The sequence below is a fragment of the Cavia porcellus genome, unplaced genomic scaffold (genome assembly GCF_034190915.1).
Source record: "Cavia porcellus strain 051 isolate PalLab524CR breed Dunkin Hartley unplaced genomic scaffold, mCavPor4.1 scaffold_1, whole genome shotgun sequence".
In the NCBI taxonomy this organism is placed as follows: Eukaryota; Metazoa; Chordata; class Mammalia; order Rodentia; family Caviidae; genus Cavia; species Cavia porcellus.
Genome location: NW_026947484.1, coordinates 228,717,726 through 228,743,335, shown reverse-complemented (window position 1 = coordinate 228,743,335; position 25,610 = coordinate 228,717,726). Strand labels below are relative to the sequence as shown.

The following is a 25,610-nucleotide window of genomic DNA, read 5'->3' as shown; positions in this document are numbered from 1 at the left end:
CCAGTACTTGCTTTTTAACCTAGTATCTTTTGGTTTGGGGATGACTCACCAAAATAAGGATCTAAGCTTTTATTTCCTTATCTTAAAAATAGGTATATTAGTATCACCTCAGCATCACTGGGGAGATTGAGATAATCCATTTAACAATAAATTGGATAAAAACTATTCTGCAAATCGCTGTCAAATGGGAAGATTCATAGGGAGTTTAAAAGGTAAAAAGATAAAAAATTTATATTACTCAGAGTTGTTTTACTTATAAAATCCAAAAGGGGTTTATTAAGGGAGTTAGATTTTACACAAATATGGGAAGAGCTGGAGAAATGACGGTGTGGAAGAGGGAGAGAATCATTTCCCAGTCCGCTTAAAGCATTGACACAAGGTGGGCAAATCAGGATTTACAAGCCAAGTAGCCAAATGCTTCCAGCCATTGAAATGAGACTTGTGAAAGGGAAGCTTGTGGAAAGGTCTTTGGAAAGTTTAGTATCTTGGAGGCTAATATCTTTGTGAGTCCACGGCAAGAGTCTTGGTGGCACCTGGAGTTGCTGTTGATCAGCTGGGCCGGCACTCGGAAAGGGAAGCGTGTCGCATACAAAAGGATGAGCTAGGATTTGTAGGGTGGCTCAGTGTCTCCTGTGGCAGCAGCATATTTGACCATGAGAGCTTCACCATGTAGTTTATTGCTTCACTCTGCCTTTCAAGGCCAAACCAGGTCCTCTCTGGCCAACTCTGACGTGAAAACAGAATGAAAGCGATTTTAGGAACGGTAGTTTCCATATTAAGCAAATTGATGTAGCATAATTCAATACCTCTGAGCATGCAAGGAGTTAGCCTTTTAATTTAGATGTTCAGTATTTTGGAAAGTGACAAAGTGCTAGCAGGTAAAGTATTTTGTAGATTGTGTTATATAATTACAAAAGTTTCTCATGAGGAAATAAAAATATTTCTCAAAAAGGTCTAGATATGAAGCATTCCTAGAATATGTAAGAGTAAACATTTATTTTGTTTTTTTAATTTTTTATTTTAATGATAGTAAAATATAACAAAACAAGATGGAGCAAAGACAGTCAAGACAATGCAGTGAAATTGGTACAAAACTTCAGAGCAGGATACCGGGATAACAATAATAGGTACCATAGTATATCTTATTATCTTCACAGTACTTGTCTATTCTATCAGGTATAGCAAAATCAAACCAAAAATAGAACACTATAAAAACCAATCAAAGCGGAATATTGAGCAAAATAATCAGAACCAAAGCAAAACAGTGAAAACAATATTGGCCTTCAAAGAGAAGACAGAATGAAATCCCCATATTTGCTATATTGCGTCCTGTTATCCTCCCCAGGTCAGCAAAATCAACCAAACGATACAAGCATTTTAGTGGTTTTCTGTAGGGGAGGAGGAGAGGTGTGGGAGTGGGGGTGCGTGGGGACGGCCACAGGACGTCTGATTCTCAGCCCACGCACCAGTAGGCTCACAGGAGTCGCTGATTTATTCTTTCCCTGGCATACCCGTGGCATGTACCACTTATCAGGAAGGCTGGCTTGTCGATGTCGCTCCTGGCCGGCAGGAAGGACACACGACAAAGTCTGGCAGTGGACAACCTTTTCTTTTATTTTCCTTCTCCGTACAGCCTGCCCTGGGATCGCTCCCAGCCGAAGCCTCCTTTGGTCCGCTCCCCGCGGCTCCTTCTGGGCTTCTACTTCCGGGCTTCTTCTTCCCCCCCAGGGGTGGCACCAGTATATATACGGATACAGTGTCCAATCATGTTAAAGTAAGCAAGGCAAGCTGATTGGCTAACATCATCAGTTGCCAGGCAGACTATATTGTTGAGCGGGTTGCTTACGCGGTAAGCAGGAAACTAACGTGCTCGATGGGAGGGGTAATCTACCTCAGGCTTTACTCTTTACTACAGGCCTCACGTCCGCCAAGTGAGGCGACCGGGCTCGGGGCTGCAGCTCCCAACATCTCCCCCTTTTTTATTTTTTTTATAAATGTGCGCATCGTAGCCCCTCCTGGACTGGGTGCAGAGGCTTATGCCCTATGCGTAGGCCCACCGTAGGTCCTTGGCTTAGACCCTGGTCGGCCGTCCCATGGTCTGCCAAGGCCCTGAGGCCCTCGTCCTTTTTCTAGGGCCAGGCACAAACTGGACGGAACCTGGATGCACACAAGCTTGCACTCATTTCCTCTCCGTAAAGAAATCCCCTTGGAGAGAAATTTAGACCTGGGCAGCATCTAACAGTCCAGCGGCTTACGTGCAGGATGGGGTAGGGCCTGGCTTAGGTTGAGTCGCACCGGGGGGAGTACGCTCTTACCCGTCATTGACTCTCCTACCCAGCTATGTCATAATTTTTTAGAGGAGGAGTGTGGGAAGCTCACCACCCCTAGACTCGGTTGTAGGCTAGGCGAGCGAGCCATGCATATGCCTGAGGATCTTTTTGTCCATTTCGGGCTACCGCTATTTCTATTCATCTTGTTGGTTGGTCTGTGATGGATCTCCGGTAGGGCAGGTCTGATCTTCAGTCGAGGGCTTTGTCGCCCGTGTCAGTCTCTCCGGTACCCACAGTGGTTCTCGTCCCGATTCCTGTGGGAAAACACAAACCGCGCCTCGGTTCCAGCTGACCACTGGATCCGGGCCCATCCATTGTCCTGTCAGGACATCTTTCCACTTCACCCACCCTTTATGGTTGTGGGAAGGGTTGCAGTGCTCCACGGCTGGGGAGCAATTATCATTATTTAAATTTAAAAAATTGTGTGTGAATAGTGCCATGGATAATCGTGCCTTTGGGGCCAGGCCTTGGCCTACTCCCCCTTTGTGTTTTTTTTTTTTTTTTTTTTTTATTGGTACCAGGGATCGAACTGGCGATTGCCTGCTTACAAAGCGGGCGCTTATGCTGCTGAGCTAAATCCCCAGCCCCCATTTCCTTGACCGGCGTTTTTCTCAGCCTGCTCGGCAGAGAACTCTGCGTACCAGGCTCGCCAATCCAGGTAACTACCCGAGGGCAGACACGCCTTTGCCAGCTGAATCCAGTCCGCGGGGGTGAGGGGCCCAGAAGACAGGTTCTCCAGCATGGCAATGGTGTAAGGCGCAGTCGGCCCAAAGGTTGTAACTGCATTTTTAAGTTCTCTAATCTGCTTTATCTCAAAAGGCTCCCATGCATTACGTCCCTGGCCCATAGCTACTTGTACAGGAAATATCCCGTAGGGGCCACTATCTATCCCAGGTGGTGGATGTACCTCATGAGACAAACGTCCCCCCTGCCAAAGCCGCCTGTAAAAATACCGACCCGCCGGCGGCGGAGCATAAGACGGCGGCCATGATTGGGCAGAAAATGGGGGCCCGTGCATCACTTCCTGTTCTGGCGAAGGGGAAGGGAGCTCCCGGGCGGCCGTCTCGCGGCGAGGGATCGCCTCCGGGAACACCCCCCAAGGTGGGGCGGAAGGCTTCGCCTCCCTCTCGCGCCGGGGAGCGCTCAGGAGCTCCCTACTCCTCCGCAGACCAAGTTGAGCGGAGCGCAATTCACGGCGCAACGCTGGGAAGGAACCCTGCGACTCCTTATCGAGCGACTTAGGCTCCTGACAGCTGGTCTCTTTGGCCTCCTTGCCATTCAACTTTCCCTCGTCCTCGGAGTCAGACGACTCCGAGGCTAGAGCCCCGTCCTTCTCCTTAGCATCTTTGTTCCCCTTGACGGGCCCCTCTCGGGAGCTCCCTGACTGGGCCTGCTCAAATACCCTGCGTACTTTTGTAAGCTCTTGAGAGCTTTCTCCACAACCACCCTCGCTCTTAGTGTTGCTACCTAGCATGTTTCCCATCTTTTAATATGTTACTCACCGCGTGAGGCCCAAGGAATCCGCCACTTACGCGTGAGCCTGAGGGGAGTCTAAAAGCCCTGTAGGTGCGCGCCACCCAGAGCCCAGGCTTATCCCCAACTCACCTGTCTCGCAGCTCTGTACTGGAGCGTTGTCCGCTGTCACGTCTCGGGGGTGATCAGTCCCCGTACGGGCCACCAAATGTCGATGTCGCTCCTGGCCGGCAGGAAGGACACACGACAAAGTCTGGCAGTGGACAACCTTTTCTTTTATTTTCCTTCTCCGTACAGCCTGCCCTGGGATCGCTCCCAGCCGAAGCCTCCTTTGGTCCGCTCCCCGCGGCTCCTTCTGGGCTTCTACTTCCGGGCTTCTTCTTCCCCCCCAAGGGTGGCACCAGTATATATACGGATACAGTGTCCAATCATGTTAAAGTAAGCAAGGCAAGCTGATTGGCTAACATCATCAGTTGCCAGGCAGACTATATTGTTGAGCGGGTTGCTTACGCGGTAAGCAGGAAACTAACGTGCTCGATGGGAGGGGTAATCTACCTCAGGCTTTACTCTTTACTACAGGCCTCACGTCCGCCAAGTGAGGCGACCGGGCTCGGGGCTGCGGCTCCCAACACTGGCTTTTTGCTTTCTTGATTGGTCCCCCAAGTTTCAGCATGGCTGATTCTCAGGAGATGCTGACTTGTTCTTTCCCTGGTGCCTAAACATTTATAAAAACCATTTTTTATTTCATAGATGAGTTCCTTAGAGGTAACTGAATTTTGTATGTTGAATACTTTTCTAAGAACAAGTCAAGGTGTCAAGCTTGTGATCATTTCCAGTTGGCTTTTGGTTGATGTTGATGCACAAGTTTTGTATTTTGGTTTCTTGAATTTTATTAGCATGATATCATCAAGTTCATTGACTCATGAGGTCTTAAGGGATGGTGAGACAATTATGGTCTTTGCAGACTACATTAGAGCATAAAGTTCGTGTAATTCTGAGGCAAGATAGGACAAATGTAATTTTTATGTAGTAGTGAAACTCCACTGGATCTGGTGTTTTCTGGTTATTGAGTGGGAAAAGCACATTTTCGATATCACTACCTGCTTCCCAGTATCTGTCTCCTCAGTAAGAGATCATACCTGGAGCAGTAGTTACAATTAGAGCCACCCCTATATTAAGTTGTAATAATCTATGATGTTTTCCAGGACCCATATGTCTTCTCAGCTTAAACTAGATGAAGCCACCCAGATATCCACACACTTACACACCTACCCACGCTTCCTAGTGTATCTTCCAGAGTCTGTGTGGCTCTTATAGATATGCAGCGTTGCTTTATGTTTATTCATTCAATGGGGAGAGGAAGCTTCAGGGACTTTGTGTGGCCTCGGCTGTAGTTGCGCTCATGAGGGACATTGCTGTCTGCTTGGTAGACCTAATTCAACAGTGTATGTAAGAACTGCAGAACTGGGTGGGTTCAAACTAGGGCCACTGCAGGATGGACTGACTCCTATTAACTGCCCCACTCATCATAGTTGTGTTCTGGCTCCTAAAGGATCAGGGTTAACTAACCACTAACTATAAAAGACAGGATTTTGTTTTTCCTCAGGATGCAAATACCTGCTAAAGGTTTACATTTACTTAGGAAAAGACCTGGGAAGAAAAGTCATGTTACATAGTTGTGTTATTGTAAGGTCCTTCCTAAGTGATATTGGCTTCACTTTTTTTTTAATTTAAGAGGTCTTGAGTCTACTAAGTGCCTAAGGGGTAGCTTTTATGACAGAGACAGTGTCTTTTTTTTAAGAGGATAAAATTAAACAGAACAAAACAGGACAAAACAAATCATAAGGAAACTGTTTTAAAATCACAGATTTCAAAGCAAGTCACTGGAGATCTTCACTATCTATCATATTGTCTCTTGTTTTCTTCTAAATAGTTGTCCCCAACTTCACACACAGTGAATATAAACTGAACATTATAGTACTAAACTAATCAAAACAGGATCATGAAGGCTTGTTAGGTCTTCAAGACTGGACATTAGGGAAGTCAACAATGGCTGCCATAATGTCTCTCATTCTCTTCAAAATAGCTGTCCATATCTTTGTGAATGCTGAAATTAAACATAAGAGACTAGACTAACATCACTCTGAACAGTGAATAATAGTATTGCTAGATTTTATATCATAATGCTACATAATTAGCACTGGGTATCTTAGTGTCTCTTCTTCAGAGTATCTATCTGTTCATTACATTGTGCATTATATAATCTGTTCCCATAAACTGTTTAGAAATTCTCCACATGTGTGAATCTCTACATGTATACCTATCCTTTCTGTATTATAGGGGAAAACAGATCAAACCAAATAAATTCCTAGAAAAACAAGAAATGAAAAAGACATATAAAACCACAATATTAGATGATGTATAGTAGTTACTATGCTGTCTCTTGTTATTTTCAATAGAATTGTCTACATCATCAGATATAATATAACTGAACATAGCATTACATAGCAATTTTAATAAAAACACAACATTGGAGACATTGTAGGACTTCAAAAGCAGTTAATAATCAAACCGGAATGGGTATCTTATTACATCTTGTCATCTTCAGAGTAGTTGCCTCTGCTCTTAGGCTTGATACTATCAAGCATACCAAATTCGAATAAAATCAATCAAGACAAAACAGTGGTCTAACAAACCAGCTTCAAATAAGATCAGTCATAGTAAGACACTGTAAGTAATACAGGGCTTCAGTTTAAGTTAGTAGGGAACTAAGGATATTTACCATAGTATATCCTGCTATTTTGGGGATTGCTATCTGTGCCTTCAAATCTAGTATGAGTAGACAGATCGGAACAAAATAAAATCAAACTAAACAGAGCAATAAGACTAATGTGGCTTTTAAATCCTAATACACTATTAACAATGTCCTCTGTCTTCCTTTTTAAGGCAGTTCCTCCCCTTTCCCTTTGTATATTTTGAGTCCCACTAACCCTTTATCTATCTAAGTGGTGTTGAACCTTTTTACCCCTGGGCTTGATCTTGAGCTGTATTCCTTTACTTACTAAAGCCTAAAGGTTTTCTTTCCTTATAGCTCAGTAGTTCTCCACTGCACAAAAGTGTTATGACTTTCCAACCTATATGCAGCTGATGGACGAGTTGTCCCTATTTCTCTCTGGTCCCCTGTCACATAGAGCATCGTTTTCTCATCTTTGACTTTCAGTTTATTAACCCTCTTTCAGGCTGAGTATATTTCCTATTCAGAGCATCTTGATGGATCCTATCTCCTAATCTACTCGGCCTATGTTTCTTTTTGTTAGTGTATCAAAAGCCATCTATATTAGAGATTATAGCCAACCTTCTCTGCTTCATCTCTGCTCTTCTATTTTTCTGCTATTATTTGTCCACTTTTTTCCTTTATTCCACTGTCTGCCCCATTCATTGAGGCCTCTCTGCAACTGTTGTTGGAATCCTGGTATTTTTTTCTATCTCTCTCTAGAATGTCCTTCAGTATTTTTTGTAGGGCTGGATTGGCAGCCACGAACTCCCACAGTTCCTCCTTGTCTTGGAAACATCTTGTTTCTCCGTTAATTTTGAGAGAGAGTTTTTCAGAGTACATCAATCTGGGTTGGAGGTTATTTTGTTTCAGGGCTTGGACTACTTCACTCCAGACACTTCTTGATTTGATAGTTCGTGTTGAGAAGTCTGTCATTATTTTGATGATTTTCCTTTATAGGTGATCTGCTTCTTTTCTCTGACTGCTTTTAATATTCTGTTCTTGTGATGAATTTCTGGGATCTTGATTATTATATGTCTGGGTATAGATCTGTTTTGGTTGTAGTTGATTGGAATTCTGTATGCCTCATTTATCTGGATATCATTTCTTTTACTATGCTTGGGAAGTTTTCCTTAATTATTTCTGTGCATAGCCTTTGTAATTCATTTGTGGTTACTGCTGCTTTTTCGCTCACATTTTTTATTCTTAAGTTATAAATCCTCTTGTCGTCTTCTAGCCTTTGTATTGTTACTTCCTGATTCCTTGTTATTTTTAAGAGGTCTTTTCTTTCATGATCACACATTGCAAATCTATTTTCAAATTTTGAAAGTCTAACTTTAGTTTCTGTCAAGGCATTTTGCCAGTTTTCAATTTCTTGGTAATCTCTTTGGATCTGTTTCATGTATTCTAGATTTTGTTTATATTCTTCACCAGAGGTTTCTCTTCTTTTTCTGGGTTCCTCCATTCTTCCTTCTGTGTCTTCTTGAGAGGGGCTTAGCATTTCTTTTATTAATCTTTTTATAAAATCTTGCCTCACTTGGATTAGAACTTCAGTTTTAAGTTCGTCTATGAGGTCATGAAGGTATTTCTTTATGTCTGCTGATGTTGTGGCCAATATTGCATGATTGCTGCACTGGTTCTCTTCTGTATTTACCTCTCCAGGACTTATTTTCCCAGGGTCAGCTGCTGGAGGCTTTTTCTTATTTCTTTCTCTTGTCATGTTTCTGGTTTCTTTCAGACAGGTGTGTGGTGGAGGTCTCAGGCCCTTTCCGTATTGCCTATAGTTTTTCTGAAGCGTGCTGGCTGAGGGCTTGCTGCCCTCTCCAGTTTGCTGTTATCTGAGGTGTACACAGGGATGATGTGGGCTGGCCCCTCTCCTGTGAGCCAGTCAACCAGTGAGTGCCTTCAGCACGTTGGCCTGTGCTGTGCAGACGTCACAGGTTTGGGACAGTTTTGTCCCTGGCTATTGGGTCCCCACCAGGGGTGAGATCTGGCCCAAGCAGATTCTCTCAGTCCTCTCTGGGCCAGGGGTGCTGACTTACGCCACTGCGGTTATGGGTTCCAGCCTTGTTCTGCCCAACTCCAATGTGTCCTCCAGCCGGCCCCACCCGCCACAGGACCCAATTTCCAGCACTCACCGTGAATCAATGCAGTTCTCCACCTTGACTGTGTCCTCCTGCCAAGGGTCCTGGACTCACCATCTCCCGATTTTGGAGGCCGTGGCTTCAGTGCGACCATAAATTGTCCAACTCCACAGCGTGCCCAGCACAGTGCAGGGCCGATCCCAGTGAGTATGTCTGGCTCCAGCCTCTCATCCGCGTTTTTCCTTCCTTTCTTTCTCTCTCTTCTCAGTTTCTTCCTGGGTCAAGAGAATCCCTCTCCTTTCATCTGGTCCCCTCCATGTTGTTAAATTCTAGCATCTGAGTTGTTTTTCTCAGAGAGGCTCTCCTACCCTGCTATCTATCAAACTGCCGTCTTCAGAACTCCTCAAGAGACAGTGTCTGTATGGAGACTCAGACACCTGCTCTCCAAACCAAGGATTAAAAAAAAAAAAACATAGTTACACAGATCTAGTTTGAGCTTAGCTGGCTGCCCATATAGTTTGGCCTTAAAACTTCATGATCAGTCATTCACTTCAGATCCATGTTGGCCTAACCATTCTATTTATGACTCTAAGCATGCTTACTACAAATCATGATGCTCATCTTATTCTCAGAGCTCAATGTGGTTGGCATCCTGAGTTCTCACTGTCACCACTGCAACAGGAAGACCGCTAAACTTTTCTCCAGCTTATGCAGGACATTTACTATAGCGCTTCTCAAGTGTGCTGGTCTCTCATATACAGTATATTTCTCAAAGCCACGGTAAAGAGACTATCCCCGGGACCTGCTGGGGGATTGTTGAGGAAGTTGTAAATAATAAATTAACAGTAGCCTCTTTGTTCTCAGTTGTTGGATTCCTTTCTCCACATTTCATCAAGGAATTTCTGGTATCTCAACTTTGTTTAGTTTTAGACATATTTGAATCAGGTTTAAATCTGGCAGTTGAACAGATAATTTACAACTGTCTCCAACAGCTTGAGTAGGCATTGTCTGGTGGGTATCTAAATTCAGCCTGAGTTAAACTACAGTCCCGTTTCTTTCAGGCTTAAGTGTCCTTAGACTCTTTTACCATGTGATCTCAAAGTTTCCATCTATCAATTAACAAAATCTTGCATTTTAAAAAAGATTATTTATACATCTGGGGCAATGAGGGATGGGAAGATGTCATCATAGTATCTTCAAGCAAGATAGCATCTGCGTTATCAGGTAGAGAAGGCTGCCTCTGCCGGTATAGGATGTTCAGTAGTATTTGGGGCTTCTAATGTCCAAGTCATTCCAAATGGTCCTGTTTAAATTCTTGGGTCTTACTGTTTCATAATCAATGCCCTCTTCTACTCATGGCTGTTTGAATTTTTTTCCCTTAGAAACTGTTTTGTCAGTTCTGGTTCCATCTTTATACTTGACCTGAGGTGTTACCCATACTGTGTCACAAATACAAAAGAGCCAACGTCGAAAGACACTTTTAGAAGCATTTCCCTCTTTTAAAAGATTTCACAGGAAGTCTATGGTTTAAAAACCCAAGATCTGTCCAACCTAAAGTAAACCAAGCATATACTTTTAGACTGCCAGTTTACATACCCAAGGGACTTTAATGTCTCATTCTAGCTTAGTGAAGGGTAGCTTTCCTGGCTAGCCTAGTGTCTTTGGCAATGACAGTGCTGTTTATGTGAAGGTGCTTGTGTGTGTGAGGTTGCAAAGTGTGCAACTACACATAGTTTTTGCTGTCTTTTGAAGTTTACCAGAGTGGCAGACATGGGCAGAAGAAAGTCAAGGATGAGTGGTAACAAGTACATGATTAGCTTGAATAAGGAGGTAACTCTGAATTATTGACACACGGCAGTGTACCCAAACCAGTTAAGTGAATGGGGGACAATTTTAATTTCTAAAGTGAATGGGCTTAGCGTGTTGGTATATGCCCATAATGAATGCCCAGGCATTCAGGAGGTTGAGGCAGGAGAATCACAATGAGTTTGAGGCCAGCCTGAACTTTAGAATGGGACCCTATGTAAACACATGAATGGAGAGTCTGAAATCAGTTTTATCTGTGGGCTGAGATGTTCTTTGGTTAACAGGTACTTCTATTAGCAATGCTTATTAAATTGTATCCCACTCCTTTTATAAATTTCTCAGCCTGGGAGGCCCAGGTTCCCTAACCATAACAGTAACAACAACAAAAACACAAAAACAAAAATAAACCACAACAGCAAAACAAGGAATGAACTATCCTTTTCACTGCTGTTTGGTAGAGGTGAATTAAAGGTGCTGCTTTAAAACGTGGTCACGATGATGACAGCCAGAACAGAAAACCAGAGAGCTGCATGGGTCTGCCTGAAATCCTTTCCTTGGGGATTCTAGAAGACTGGGAAAGCAGGATTCATCTCTTCCTCTTTGTTTCTTTTACATGTACCATATTTATTTCCTTTGGGGTCTGTTTGTGGCTAATCTGTGTCCTAGCCACACGAAATAAGCAAGTAATCACAAATGTCAAAAATAAAAAGTTGAATCAGTTGGGATACAAGATGTATATGTGACAAAAAATAGTTGATAACATTAAGTACTTTTATTATTTTTGTTGTTGTTTCTAGGCAGAAGAAATTCTTAGGCAAGAGCTGGAGAAAAAAGAAACACCAAGTTTATACTGCTTGCTTGGAGATGTGCTCCGAGATCACTCCTGCTATGACAAAGCCTGGGAGTTGTCCAAGCACCGCAGTGCCAGGGCCCAGCGCTCCAAAGCCCTCCTTCATCTTCGGAACAAGGAGTTTCAAGAATGTGTGGAGTGCTTTGAACGCTCAGTGAAGATTAATCCTATGCAGGTTAGACAGTTTATAAATCCTACCTGCTCTTGGGGCTTGTGTTTTCCTTTGGATTTCTTTTTGCTAAATGAATACCCGTTTTTATCCCAATGACTGATGAGCTTGCCCTTGAGAGCTAAGAATGCGATCCCTCCTACTTCTTGCTTGTCACCAGAAGTGCACAGGCGAGGTCTTATTTTCCATTGGTTTACTTTTTCTGTTTCATTTTATTTCTTCCTCTTATCTCTCCTTATTGCTGCTGCAGCTATTAAAATCAGGCACCATCGTGAGCAGGTATGTTAGGAAGGAAATAAAGCGGTCATCACACTGCAGTCAGTATAGGACTCTGCGAGTAATTATTGAAGTCAGCAATGAAAGAAAGATCATTATAAATAGGCGTATGTATGGAATGGATTATTGATCATTTAAGGGAAAATGTGTATGTTTATATACACACGAATACATTTAAATGCTGAAAGATAGTTTTCAGATTTGAAAAGTGAATACAAAAAGTTTTTATTATCAGAAGTAATCACTTTTAACTACCTTCTCATTTCACAATCCAAAAGGCACATATAACTCCTGACAGACGTGCATTTTGACTTGGTATAATTCTAATTAATATGTTTATTTAAAATTACCTGTTAATATTTACCTATTATGAGCCAAGTCCCTCTCTGGCATTTTGCCATATTTGAATCTAGATGATTTAATGCCAGACCCAACATTCCTTTTCTAAAATTTAGTTAAAAATCACATGGCATGTACTTTACCATCTTAAACACTTTTAAGTGTACAATTCAGTAATTTTAAGTACATTTATATTGTTCAGCGGTATCCAGAATTTTTTTATCATGTAAAAGTGAAACTCAGTACCCATTAAAAAACAGCTCTTGTGACCTTCTCCCAGACCCAGGTAACCACCACTTACTTTCAGTCTATGAATTTTTCTACTCTATATATCTCATAAGCAGAATGGTATGGTATTTGTCCGTTGGTAAATGGTTTGTTTTGCTTAATTTAATGTCTTCATGGCTTATGATGTTGGAACCAATATGTATCAGAACTTCATTTTTTAAGGCTGGGTAATATTCTGTTGTGTTTACGTACTGCATTTTGTTTATTCATTAATCTGGTGAACTCCTGGATTGTTTCTCCTAATTGCTTATTGAAGATAATTCTGCTGTGAGCATGGGTGATCATTTCCTAACTGCATAGACATGGGAAGTGTCTTTTACATTGAAAAAATGAGATGTGTGAGAAGTGTGTTTGTTTTAATATTTTAAACTTGGATCTATTCATTTTCATGTATTTTGAGACAGGGTAACTTTTGTGCAGCCTAGTAAAACAGACAGACCAAACTAGCTCACAGTGTGACACATCAAGAAATACTAAGTGGGTTTTGTAAAGCACTAGTTTATACTGAGAGACCAAAAAGAACATTTCTACCTTTCATAGGCTATGAAAGCGAATAGTGCTGGATTTGTCTTTGGAAATCAAGTAGAGCTTGAATAGGTAAAGGAGGATAGTACTGAGGGCAGCTGGAAGGGGAGAGCCTGTGTAAAGTCCTAGAAGCAGAAAAGAGTAGGTGTGTGCACCTGTGTGTTGATTGTACAGAGAAGTTGGTTACCTGGGAACCAGTTACCTGGGAATACTGATTAGATTCAGGTTACAAAAAGTCTTAACTGTGAGGCTAAATCATTTGGCTTTTGTTCTTGCAGATAGGTCACCACTGCAGGGTAGTTTACTTTTGGTTCTTATTTCAAACAAAGGAATAGAGTGTGCAAAGAAGTGTTGCAGGAGTACTGTTTGGGCAACACTGCTGTGGAAGGTAGTCAATGTAGGCAGAGTTAGGAGAATGTAAGAATGGTCCAGTTTTAGTCTTGATGGTTAATAATGTGGGAGGGACTCTCGGAAGGAAGGAAGAGCTGAGCAAAGTTGTGAGAGAGGACTTGACAGGGCTTGATGGCTTCATTATAGAATTTAGAACTAATTACGTAGATAGACAAAAGAAATGACAATTGTTCAAAGCAGAGTCATAGCACAAACAGATGTTATAAGAGGATTTTTTGTAGTCTGTCATATGGATTCAATTCAGGCCAGTTGTTGTTAGCGAAGCCAAAATATGCAAGCATTTGTAGTACAGAACTCCTACAAGATGCAAACTTGCACACCATATACTTATTTTAACTTACGATCCAAGTTTGAACTATATCTGAAGGAGTGCTGCTCTGTCCTGTGTTGTCTCCTTTAAGTCCCACAGTAAAAGGAAAACAGAAAAGCAGAATTTTAAAAAATTCCATCCTCTTTTTTCTGATCTAACCAAACAGTATTAATAACAAAATTTAGATAAACACAGAGAAGTATTGAATCGAATGGCTTTGATATCAAAATAGGAGTGTTTGGTTTCTTACCAGGGGTGAGCTACAAGACTAAATGCATTGTCTATGGTGCATCTGTTAGACAACCAGAAGACACTTGCCAATGTATTTGTGCTTTTGAAATTGTCCGCTAGCATTCACTTACGCCCATCTCTTCCATTTCCCCAAATGACTCTGGGAAACTGCTAAAATTCAACCTTAGACTTCTGGGGTTTGTAGAGAGTTAGAAGCTGAAGAAAGTGGAAGGGAAGTTAAATTAAATTTCCCACACATGTTTTTACAGACATGGAACAAGAATTAAAATATCAATCCTTATCCCTGTTCTTAAGTAGCTGTTATTTCTGTTGCCCTTCACTTTTATGCAAAAAGAAAACCAAACAAATTGCTTAGATGTCAAACCAATGTATATAGTACTGACAAAGGAAAATGTTATTTCCTGTCATTTTTTCTAGCTCAACCCAACACTTTTCCTTTATTTCTGTCATTTCTCCTTCTTTTTTAAAACATTTATTTTCTTTAATTTTCCTCCTCAATCAGTTGATCATTCACCTTTGTAAGGTTGTATGATATAACTGGTGGCATTAAAAACATGCTCAGGCGTGTACAGAAGGTACACAGTCGCTGTGGCTCCATGGAGCCAGGGATGCTGGTATTAGAGATGAGGCAGGAGTCAAATGTTGAATGAACAATGGGGATTGCATTAATGTACAGGAGGAAGTCTGGCTTCCAGGATGAGACTGAGGAAAGGCATGCATTTGAGAGTTCACTAAGCATCTGTGGCAGTCTCAGTGTATGCCTGGTATCCAGCAGCCCATCCAGTTTAGTGTTTGTCCCATATTTTTTCATTTTAAAATGAACTTCTGTTCTCTAGTGGCACTGAAGGAAGATGGGATGGATTTCATAAGGATCCTTTTCTTTCTTTCATCTTCTGCCATAGTCTTCATCTAGTCTTGCAGCAGCAGAGTCCTTGCTTTATAATGTATTTAAATCTAAAGAATGACAGTAGCTGGTTCCTACCCCCCACCTTTTCTATGCACAACTCAACTCACATTTCCCTGCTAGGACAGCGTGCATGATGCTTGGTTTTATAACTAACTACATGTATGCTTCAAGTGGTTAAGTTTCAGGTCTTGGCTAATGGCAGAAATGCCAGAGTCTCTATGAACCCTTTGGTGTAAGCCAGACATTTGTGCCCACAATGTACATGAAGTTCTATGTCTCCCACTTAGCAAGAAATGTGGGAACTCAGAAACTAGATAGATGGAGAGGAGAGACAGAGCAGCCGTGCTCAGGATGAAGCACGTGAAGAATAGTCTGCCTTTACAAAAGAGCATTGGTCACTTGTATGGTCTAAATCTGTTTTTATACTGTATCACTTGGTGACTTTTTATGGTTTATATAAACTTCTTTTAGCAACAGTCACCTCAAAAAATCAAGAAAAGTAAAATTTTAGAAAATTCAAAACTCAATTTACATTTGTCGGGGGTGGGGGGGATCAATGAATTAATCTGCAGTTACAGACAATGTAGTTGGCATGTACTTTCTGCCTCATGGGCCATAGTAAGATCTCTGACAACATTAAAGCCAAAAGCCCATCTGCTGAAGAAATTTTAATATTTTCTGTAAGATAGTAGGTGTTTCTTTGTTTAAGAAAGCCATGTTCAGAGATAACAATTTATTATGCAGCTGTGGGAGAATTTTCATGTCATTAATGCTTGACTTTTTATTTATTCTAAATAAAAAGTCAAGCATTAATGCCATGCCCGCCTGCCTTGGAGCCAACTGAGTGTGAACTGAAACCTCCAAAAACTGTAAGAAATAAACCTTTCCTTTCCCAACTTGGGCTTGAAGTATTTTGTCTCAGCAATGAGTAAAAAGTAACCAAGACACTGTCTTAATTGTTGAGACAAAATACCTGACACTCAAAGGAAGAAAGGTTTATTTTTGTAGAGGTTTCCGTCCATAGCCAAATCCAAGGAAGGGCAGCATGGCAGAGTAGCATTGTAAGGCATGGAGCAGCAGTGGCAGCCACTGCCTACCTTCTTTATCCCTTTGTATTGTCCCCGGGTTGCAAGCCTTATGGTTGGTGTCATCACACCAGGATAGGTTTCTATTATCTGCACCCAGAACTATGCTAAACTAGTTTAGTTATCGTACTCCCTTAATCCTCATACCTAGTACCAAAGCATACCCTCATCCATCTACCTCTCAAAGGCTCCACCTATGAGCACATGGGGCTAAAGGGGAGGGCGGTTCTAGACATAAGTCATAACAAATCTCTTGGTTTAGGATTATTTGAGTCCACAGATGTGGGGATCTCTTCTGGTTTTGAATAAAAGAGTGATATGACAAAAATCACCTAAGAAATTTAAATAAGAAACAGATGTCACAGGTGAGTATCAGGGACTTTAGTGGTGCATGTGAAAAAGGTAGAACAGGTCTAAACTTCATTACAAAGGAATATTCTCAGGGTTTACTCCTTGGGCTAGCAGAATCGAGGGAGACCTTGGAATCAGAAAGGATACTATCTACTTGGTCTATGATAGCCATAGGAAATTTAGAAAAAAGGGGAAATGTCTTTTGCAGGGAAGATGATGTGATTTTGGACGTTGACTGTGAGGAGATGGTACTCTATTTAAGCAGAGTGGGCTGGTATCCGTAGGAATAAAAGCCTGAAAAAAGCCCAGTAGTGAGGTTAGATGTCAGCAGTAAATGGGGCTTTTGAATGGAAATGAGTTGAAGCCATGAGCTTGGCTTCAAGCTTTTTGCAGAAAACTATTTTGGAAGAGAACAGCAGGTAAGTTCCTGAATGTTGGGCATCCCCTGAAGTTAGAGGAAGGTACAAGAAATGGCACCAATGAAATGTGAATGGAGCAGAACACACCAGATCTCAACCAGAAGGAAAGACCATCCACGGAAGGGTTCATGGCAACTAAAGCAGGGACTGGTGCCAGTAAGTGATACCATACACAGTGATAAAGTCTGGAGAGGGCCCAGAGAGGCCTGGGAGGTGAGCTGTCTGGTGACTGTCAGAGACAGATTCTGAAGATGAAAGAGTAATAGAAGAAAATGAATATTGCATCTAGAGTCTGTTTGTGTTAAAGAGACAAGAATTTACATATGGAGTGTCGAACTCAGAGGAAGGGAAAGATCAAATAAAGCTTTCCAATATATTGGAGATCTTAATTTGATTGAAGACAGAAACAAAAAACTACAGTGGATAAAGGAGAGAATTAATCCAATGGAGATATGGATTATTATAGAGAAAGAAGAGGCCATAAGCAGGAAATACCAATCTAGTGGGGACTAGGATAAGGAGAGAAGATGAAGACATTAACATCAGAAACAAGAAATAATGTTTCAAGTGAGGCTGAACGGAAGATAGAAGCATTAGTATCAGAAAAGGAAATTCTATGAAGATTCTATATTCTAAGCTGATGTGTGTGAACTCTTTGTAAGCCCTTTTGATTGAAGGGAAAATAAGAATTGTTATAAGACATGGATCCTTGCTGTCCTGTCGTTTATGAGAGTTGAATAGAAAGAAGAGGCATGAATAATGTGGGATGTAACCAAAAGGCACACTTTGGGTGCCAGTGATGAATAAGGATATGAATGGTCACAAAGTCCTAATGCCGCAGGAAGTATCCGTGTGAACTGGGAGGGGTGGTTGGGGTTTGGATAGGAAGAAAAAAATTTAGAAAGTATGTTCCAGGAAATATAAATACCAGTTCTAGTTGGTGTAAATAGCAACTGTGTGGAGAACAAGTTTTCTTGATAACTGTAGGATTTGATTGTCTACATTTTATTCGGGTACAGTGATAACAGCAACTACTGCTGAGTATTTACAAGGTACCAGGTACCATTCTGTACGAGTTTACATGTGTTTTTATTCCTCAGCACAATCACTGAGACATTCATGGATTTTACCCTCACCTCACAGATGAGGAAATAGAAGGCTGAGTAATCTGTATCTGATCCCACAAGTTGTAATTGCTGCAGCTGGGGTTTCACCTGGCCATTCCTGTTCCAGAGCTGTCACCCTTAACCTCATCACTGTAAACCTCTCGATATCATGTAAGGCAGTAATGACAGGTTTGGTTGAGGCCAAGTTATGAAGTGCCCTGCATACCAGACCACCAAATTTGAACTTTTTCTTTCTTTAATGAAGAGCCATTGGGGTTTTCTTTTGAAGTGGAGAGAAGGTTTAGTAAGATTGATGTTTAGAACCATCCAGCACATGACAACAAGTGAGCCTCTTTGAGACTAGGGAATTACAGAGGAACCGCGGCCTCCCTTCCTGCTGCATTGATGTACACACACCAGACTTCTCTCGCGTAGTTCCTTGTGATTTGAATCATCCTAGGAACTTGTACCATGCTCCTCCTTAATTTGCAGGGGGTAAACATGCTCTGTCATATTAGTTTATGAAAGGAAAAAATATTTTTATTTGAAATAATTTCTTTTGTGAATCTGTAATATTTGTGATGAGGAGACTTGAAGAGGTTGGAGCTCACATTCCAGTAGAGAGGACTTGATGAACATATGTGAATAATATGTACAGGGATATTTTCTTTTTTGTTCTTTCTTTCTCATATTGATAAGCAATAAAAAAATGAGACTTTTAAGGTTTAACTTGCATAACAGCCAAGAAATATGAGCACTGTGATAACATCTGGGCTGTAGCTATGACTGAAGTATAATGGAGTGGGCAAAAGCTTTGGTACCTTAGACCTGGTTCTGACTTCTAGGAACCCACAGAGCATAATGATGAAGTCTCTTCATCTTCCTGAGCTTTTGTATAATGGAGCTCACTATCTCTGTGTCAGTTTACTGCTGAGAAAAGTTGACCAATATATGCAGAAGACCTAGCATATTTCTGGCTTATAGTAAGTTCTCACTAATAGATATTCAGTAGTGATACTTCTCTTCCCTGCCTGTTACACTGTGATAGTAACAGCCTTATTATCTGTATCCAGATAGGGAGATCTGTTTGACAAGAGAGTCTCATATGCAGATGATCTGTAAATATATTATGAATTCTCTGGAAAGAGTGGGCAAAGAACCCACTGACATATTTACGTGTTAACCAACTGTAGATAAGACTAAAGAGTAAGACATCAAACAATTAATACACCATAGTAAAAATATGTACAAAATGCAGTTGATCCTTTAAAGGAAAACAGTAAAACAGGGAAACCATTGCTTTAGCAAGAGAAACCCACAGGTTAAAATTTGTTTCCTTAGGGAGGTGGATGTAGAATTTAATACATCAGAAGTGTGGTTATGATGAGAATAGTGGTTGTGAAAGAGTTGGCAATGTACATTTAAAAATTGTGAGTTTCAAGCATCACTTTAGGAAGAGCAGCTATCAAACATTATTGGTAACAGGCTTGGATTTGGGTTGGGTCACTTCCTACACTTAACAGCTCAGCTGTGTGGGTCATGGGATGTGGACAGGAATACAGAAAGGAGAATGGGGACTACAGCATGACTTGAGGATTAGATTATAATATGTCAGCTTTTAGAGTATGTAACAGAAAAATTCAAAACAAGTGATTCTGTAAATCAGTTTAGCAAAAAGCATGAAGCTGTTGGTTATTCATTCTGTAGAAGGCCTCAGGAGAAAGAAAAACTGAGTAGTAGGCTTATAATTAAAGAAAATTATGTACAAGCAACTGATACCTTTTATAAATGCTTTGAATACTCTTGTAAAATTGACTTTGTTATTTTAAAAGTAATCTATGCATGTTATCTGTTGGTGTTTATTTTAGCTCAGAGTAACAAATTACCTTTTATGTGACGTACTTAGTTTTAATAAATATTTTAGTCATTCTCTTTATGACACATTCTGCACACCAGAAACCACTGTGTGATTTTCAGCAAACCACTTCCTCTGTAGGCCTCATTTCTACTTTGGTTTCTTTTGATTTCTAAGGACTTTAATTGAATTGATTCCTTTCCAGCTCTTTAAACCAGCTGACTATCAGTATTAATCTATTTGTTTTGTCAGTGCATTTATTTTGCCACTAGATGGCACAAGTGTAGCTTTGAACCCTGTCACCTGTGGGTTTTCAGAGTCTAGGAAGTCAGAAGAACCTTGGAATTTTAGCCTAGACCACCTCCTTCAATTAATACCTGTGAGACTGACACTGAGAAGTTAAGCGACAAGATCAAGGTCACTCAGTTACTTATGACCTCTTGAACACCTGATCTCACCAAGTTGTCCATGTGGTCTTGAATTTATGATCCTTTTACCTAAGCCTCCCAGAGTGCTGGGATTGCAGGTGTGCACCACTGTACCCAGAGATCTACCAGATTTTAAAGGGCATTGTCCACCTGTGGTGAGCTTGTATTTCTAATTTGCCCTGGAAATGAATATTGCACAAATCTCAGCCAGAGCCTTTCTATCCAACTCTTGTCTTACTGCAGCTGCTCAGTCCTTTTGATAAGAGCTTCCCCTCCAGCTCTTCTCTTCCTTCTGCTGCTGCTGCTTTGTCCACCTGCGTAGCTCAAAAGGGGAGTCCTGTGGGGAGTAAAGACTGTGCTTGTGGTTCTTAAAAACAAATCTATCTCTTGGGTGTTTCTAGCATATGGTATCTGGACTATTTTTCTTCTCTTTTTATCTGTGAGAAGGATATTGTTATTGTAAGTCATGGCTTGTGGGTGGTGGGTGGCATTTTGACTAAGAGATGTTCGGTGTCACGCTGAGGGGGCCACATCCCTCCTCTAGCCTCTTGACATCTTTCTAATAAAGGTGACACTAGCTACCTTGCACAGTTTTCCTGAAGAATGCAGAGCGTAATGTATAGAAAACTCATGGTATCAGAAGTTGGCACACATATAGCTGCTAAGTGATAATCATTTTGGTTGCTGTTGCATAGGAAGAGGAACAAGAGTGGCTGTGGTATATGAAAATTGGGAGTTCATGGGAAGGTCTCAGTCAGGGCTGCTGTCACTTGAGAAAGCAGGAAGGGTGCATAGTATTCCTGGGTTTCCATGCCAGTCTCAGAGTAATAATGTTGAACACAGCTGGCCAGTACAGTGGCCACTGACCACTAGAGTGTGTCCAGTCAAAGTTGAGACATGCGTTAACACTTTCATGATGGGGCTATAATTCGTATGTCTCACTGCCAGACAGACAGCTGTAGTACTGGCAGTGGTACATGTGTGACTATTCCATCAGGAGTCATAGGACAGTCCTGTCAGGTCATATGAGCTGCCTGATGGACAGTCAAGCATGTACCACTGGCAGTTCAAGCCAATGGGAGTATGGTAAGTATTGGATATACATCAGAGTTCAAGGACTTTGTATGAAAAAGACAAATAAAATACCTCAGTAATTCTGTATTTTAATAACATGTTGAAAGTCTCATTTTGAGTATGCAAAATTAAATATTATTAAAGTAAATTTTACCCATTTCCTTTTACTTTTTAAAAAACATAGCCACCAGAACATTTAATAAGGATGGCATTCTGTTTCTGTTTGCTCTGCTAGGTGCTAAAGATCTTGGTACTCAACTAGTTCAGCTTTATTTTGAAGACTGTGTGAGGGTTTTTGGGGGCTTCTTTTGAATTTCTTTTTAAAATTAAGCCCTATTCTTAAAAGTATGACCTTTTGAACCAAGAGGTGAGTCATTATTGGTAATTACAGTTTAATAGTTTTAAATTTAAAAAAAAGTAAAAGAGGCACCAGATATTCTCCATAGTCTCTCAGATTCTGAGAGCTTCCATTGAGAAAGAGGAATGAATAATTTATTTTTTAATTTTTTTATTTTAAAGCTAGTAAAATGCAACACTCAAAACAGAACAAAGCCAAATCGAGACAATGAAGCAAAATTGGTGCAGAATTTCAGAGTAAGATACCATACATATCTTGTTTTTTCACAACAGTTGTCCATTCAATCAGGTATAGCAAAATCAAACAAAAACAAAACACAGTGAAACCAATCAAAATAGAATATTGAATAAAGCAAAAACAATTAGAACAAAGCAAAACAGTGAAAACAGTATTGGACCTCAAATACAAGATAGAATGAAATCTCTGTATTTGCTATATTGCATACTGTCATCCTCCAGAGAGATGCTCAGACCACTGGCCCCAGGCCTGCATAATCAACCAAACAATACAGCATTTACATGCTTTATATACTTTAGCTATCCACTCTGTCTGTCCTTGGAACCATCTGGTTGCTAACAGGAGGCGGGGATGATTTTCAGCCCATGCACTGGCTGCTTACCAGGAAGGCTGGGCACGGCAGATTCTCAGGGGATGCTGGCTTTTCTCTTCCTGGCATGCATATAGCTTGCACTGCTTACCGGGAAGGCTGAATCGTTGATTTCTATTTTAAATTTTATTTTACAATTTTATTTTAAAGAGACTAAAACCAAACAAAATAACACAGAATAAAGCTAATCAAGACAAAACAGTAAAAGTGATACAGGATTTCAAAACAGAATAATAGAAAATCAGCAATGGTTACCATAATGCCTCTTTCTATCTTCAGAACTGCTGCCCATACAAAAGAGAGCAGACTAAAACCAATCAAAACCAAACATTGAAGAAAACAAAACAATCAAATGGAGCAAAACAAAACAGTGAGAGTAGTATTGAGTTTCAAAAACAACACAGAAAGAAATCCCACATAGTTGCTGTATTGCATATCATTATCCTCTAAATAGATGCTCGACTACTCTAAATAGATACTCGGGCTTTAGGCCTGCAAAATCAATCAAACAATACAAGAATTAAGTTGTCTTTGTGCTTTAGTTGCTATCAGCTCAGCCTCCGAATCAGCCAGTTGCTTGGTGGAGGGAGGCACTCTTCTTGTCTCTGAGCCCTTGCACAGGCTGGCTCATGGCAAGTGTGAATTGGCTTCTTGTTTCTCTTCCTAGCCCCATATGGCTGCTATTGGTTCATGAGAAGAGCAAATTGTTTCTCTTGCCAGAAATGAATAATTTAAAGGACAAGAACTAGGATGTATAGCTCAGTGGCATGGTACCTGCCTGGCAAGTGTAAGGTGCTCAGTTCAATTCCTGGCTCCAAAAATAAATAAGCAAACAAATAAAAGATCAACTATAAACAATTAGAAAAAGAGCCTTGCATGGTTTCCAAGAACAAAATGTGTGGAGGGGTTGTCTTCTGTCATAAGTATATATTATCAATAGATTAAATATAGTAGTTAATTGGTCATGGGCTTTTCTTGCAGTACAAATTATTAATACAACTGCAAAAATAACCTGTAGTGAAAAGAAAAGGAGAACCATAATAATACTTTATATTAGATAAGACATCAGAATAATTTTCATTAAATTTATTTTGGTTTTAAGGTACAATTACAAAATATTAACTGGCTTTTAATATTTAAAAGTAAATGAATTTTGTTTCCAGTCTTTTAGAGCTTTATGATAATTGTTAATTTAAAATCTTTGCAATTTTTATAAATCTTTTTATGTAGACTTAAAAACAAATTTCTTCATTTAGATTTTGATTTTTATCTTGGATTTTATAACACATAGGGAAGAGTATTCTTTGCTGGTTTTAGAAAGCAAGCAAGGGTCATGCATTTTCAGAACCTCGAGAGCACTTTTCACTGTTCCTAATTCAGTTCCTGAATGGGATGTTCCTGGTTCCTACTAACATTACTACCATGATTCATCATATCTAAGATGCTATCAACTGTAAGGGGTGCTTTTATTTTAAATCCACTGTCTGGGTAACAAAACGGTTGCTCTTGAAACCCTTGACAAGATGTGTCTATTTCAGAGATGTTACATGATGAAAAAGTACCGTAGGGCTGATGAAATATAACACAGGATTTGAAGCTTTCAACTTGGTTGGAAGTTAGAGGGTGTGTTTTATGTATTTTGTAAGTTAGTATCAGCCTCTGGTCTTCTCAGCCTGCATCAAGTTCAGTGAGTGCAGTTTGGTGCTTTGAAGCCTTTTCATTTCATTCTATAAATAACCAGATGAAAGCAGAGCAGTGAGCTTGGTTTTAAGTTAAAGTGCCATAATTCAGACAAGTGAACTTTTAGTCCCAACCTAGTCCTCTGCTTCCTCCTGCAACCCCCAAACTAGAGGCACACCACCCTCTTTTCAGGCATTACCTATCTCTCAAACCAAATGTTCTCCTTAAAGACTCTTGATAAGTGGTTATTTATGGCTGCTTGTGAATTCACTGCACAGTGTTAAATTGCCCAAGGGTGTTTGCTAAGTCTTATCTCTAATTATTCTGAAAATCTTTATCTGCTCAAGGAATGTTCAGGCCTCAACATGCCATATTGGAAATGTTGAAGGAGGAGGGCTGTAGAAGCAGGCTCCTTCTCTGCCTCTGAGGAAGGCTGGCAGACAGATAATACCACTTCATGTTTTTTCCCTCCAAAGTTTTCCTGTCCTTGTTTGGGCAGTAAATAAGTCACTAAGAAGGTAGACTTAACAGTTGTGCTGGCACGCCTGTAATCCCAGTATTTGGCAGTACTTGTAATCCAGTACTGGAGAGTCCAAGGCAGAAGAATCGCCTGGAGTTCGAGGTCAGTCTGGGCTACATATGAGTTGAGGGCAACCTGAACTACAAACCGCATAGTCAAATCCTGTCTTTAAAAAACAAAAGTAGACTTCTGTGTACCGCTGTATCTATTGCTGTCTGTGTTGTCTATGTCTGAAATAAATGACTCATAATATTTGAGTTTCTGGCAGGTTTAATTGAATTTTTTCTAGTTTTCTCTCTCTTTTGATAGGGTCTATTGAATTTTAAGGAAACTGTCATAAAAAATTCTTTGTAATTTGAATATTTTTCTATATTACCTGTTTTCTGAATGTTAGTGTTTCTGAATTTGATTGATTTAAGCCAGGCTTTGCATTTTGTATGACAATTTGGTAACTCAGATTCTGAGCCTGTGTTTTCCAAGTTGTTTTCAGGCATGCCAATGCAGATATGTACTAGGGTAGATTTATGGTTAAACTGTAGAAGTTATTTGTGGCCTAATTGAACATAAAAGCAGAAATTTGTCCTTTTAAGTTGGTGATACATTCATCAGTTTTGAATCTGCTGATACTTTGTGTACTGTTTTTATGTAATAGATGATCAGTAAAAAAAAGTTTGCTTAATCTCAGACTTAAAATATCAGATTCAAATATAAAGGCTTATAAAACAAAACTTTCCTTTGCATTTAAGGAATTTGTAAACAAAGAGTGCGATGTTTCTCAATGAAAGATGAGTGATGATTGTACATGCTTTCAGTGTACTACTTTGGAAATTAGGTGGGAAATTGCTCTCCATTGCTAATTTTCCTACATTTAACTAAATGTAAGGCAACTATTTACTATGTGAGGTGTCAATGAAGAACATGATGTTTACATTTTAAAAACTTATTGTAGTAAAAGACTGAAAATACTACCCCTCAGGGCCAAGGGTATAGCTCAGGAGCACGAGTGCCTGCTTCACAAGTGCAAGGTCGTGAGTTTGATCTCCAGTACCAAACCAAACCAAACCAAACAAAACAAAACAAGAACTACCCCTAGTTTTTGGTGCACATTTAACCTATTGTTCTTTCCACTTGGTGAAGAAGTTCTAGAAGTCCTTTTTCTTTCTTTCTTTCTTTCTTTTTTTTTTTTTTGTCTTTTCCCTTTTTTATTGGTACCAGGTATTGAACTCACGACTGCCTGCTTGCAAGGCAGGCGTTTATGCCACTGAACTAAATCCCCAGCCCCTAGAAGTCCTTTTTCAAGAGTGTTAGTTACACTGTCCTGCCTGCCTTGATGG

At 40.5% G+C, this 25,610-nt stretch overlaps 1 protein-coding gene across 2 annotated transcripts in view; it reads left to right on the top strand.

Annotated features, from left to right (window-relative positions):
* Nucleotides 1-25,610, top strand: part of Ttc27 (tetratricopeptide repeat domain 27) — a 202,539-nt gene that overhangs the window by 133,944 nt on the left and 42,985 nt on the right. For both annotated transcript variants that reach the window (XM_063230045.1, XM_003473020.5), the window contains one exon: nt 11,264-11,491. In XM_063230045.1, coding sequence (XP_063086115.1) covers nt 11,264-11,491 — 228 coding nt within the window. The remainder of the gene's footprint in view (nt 1-11,263; nt 11,492-25,610) is intronic.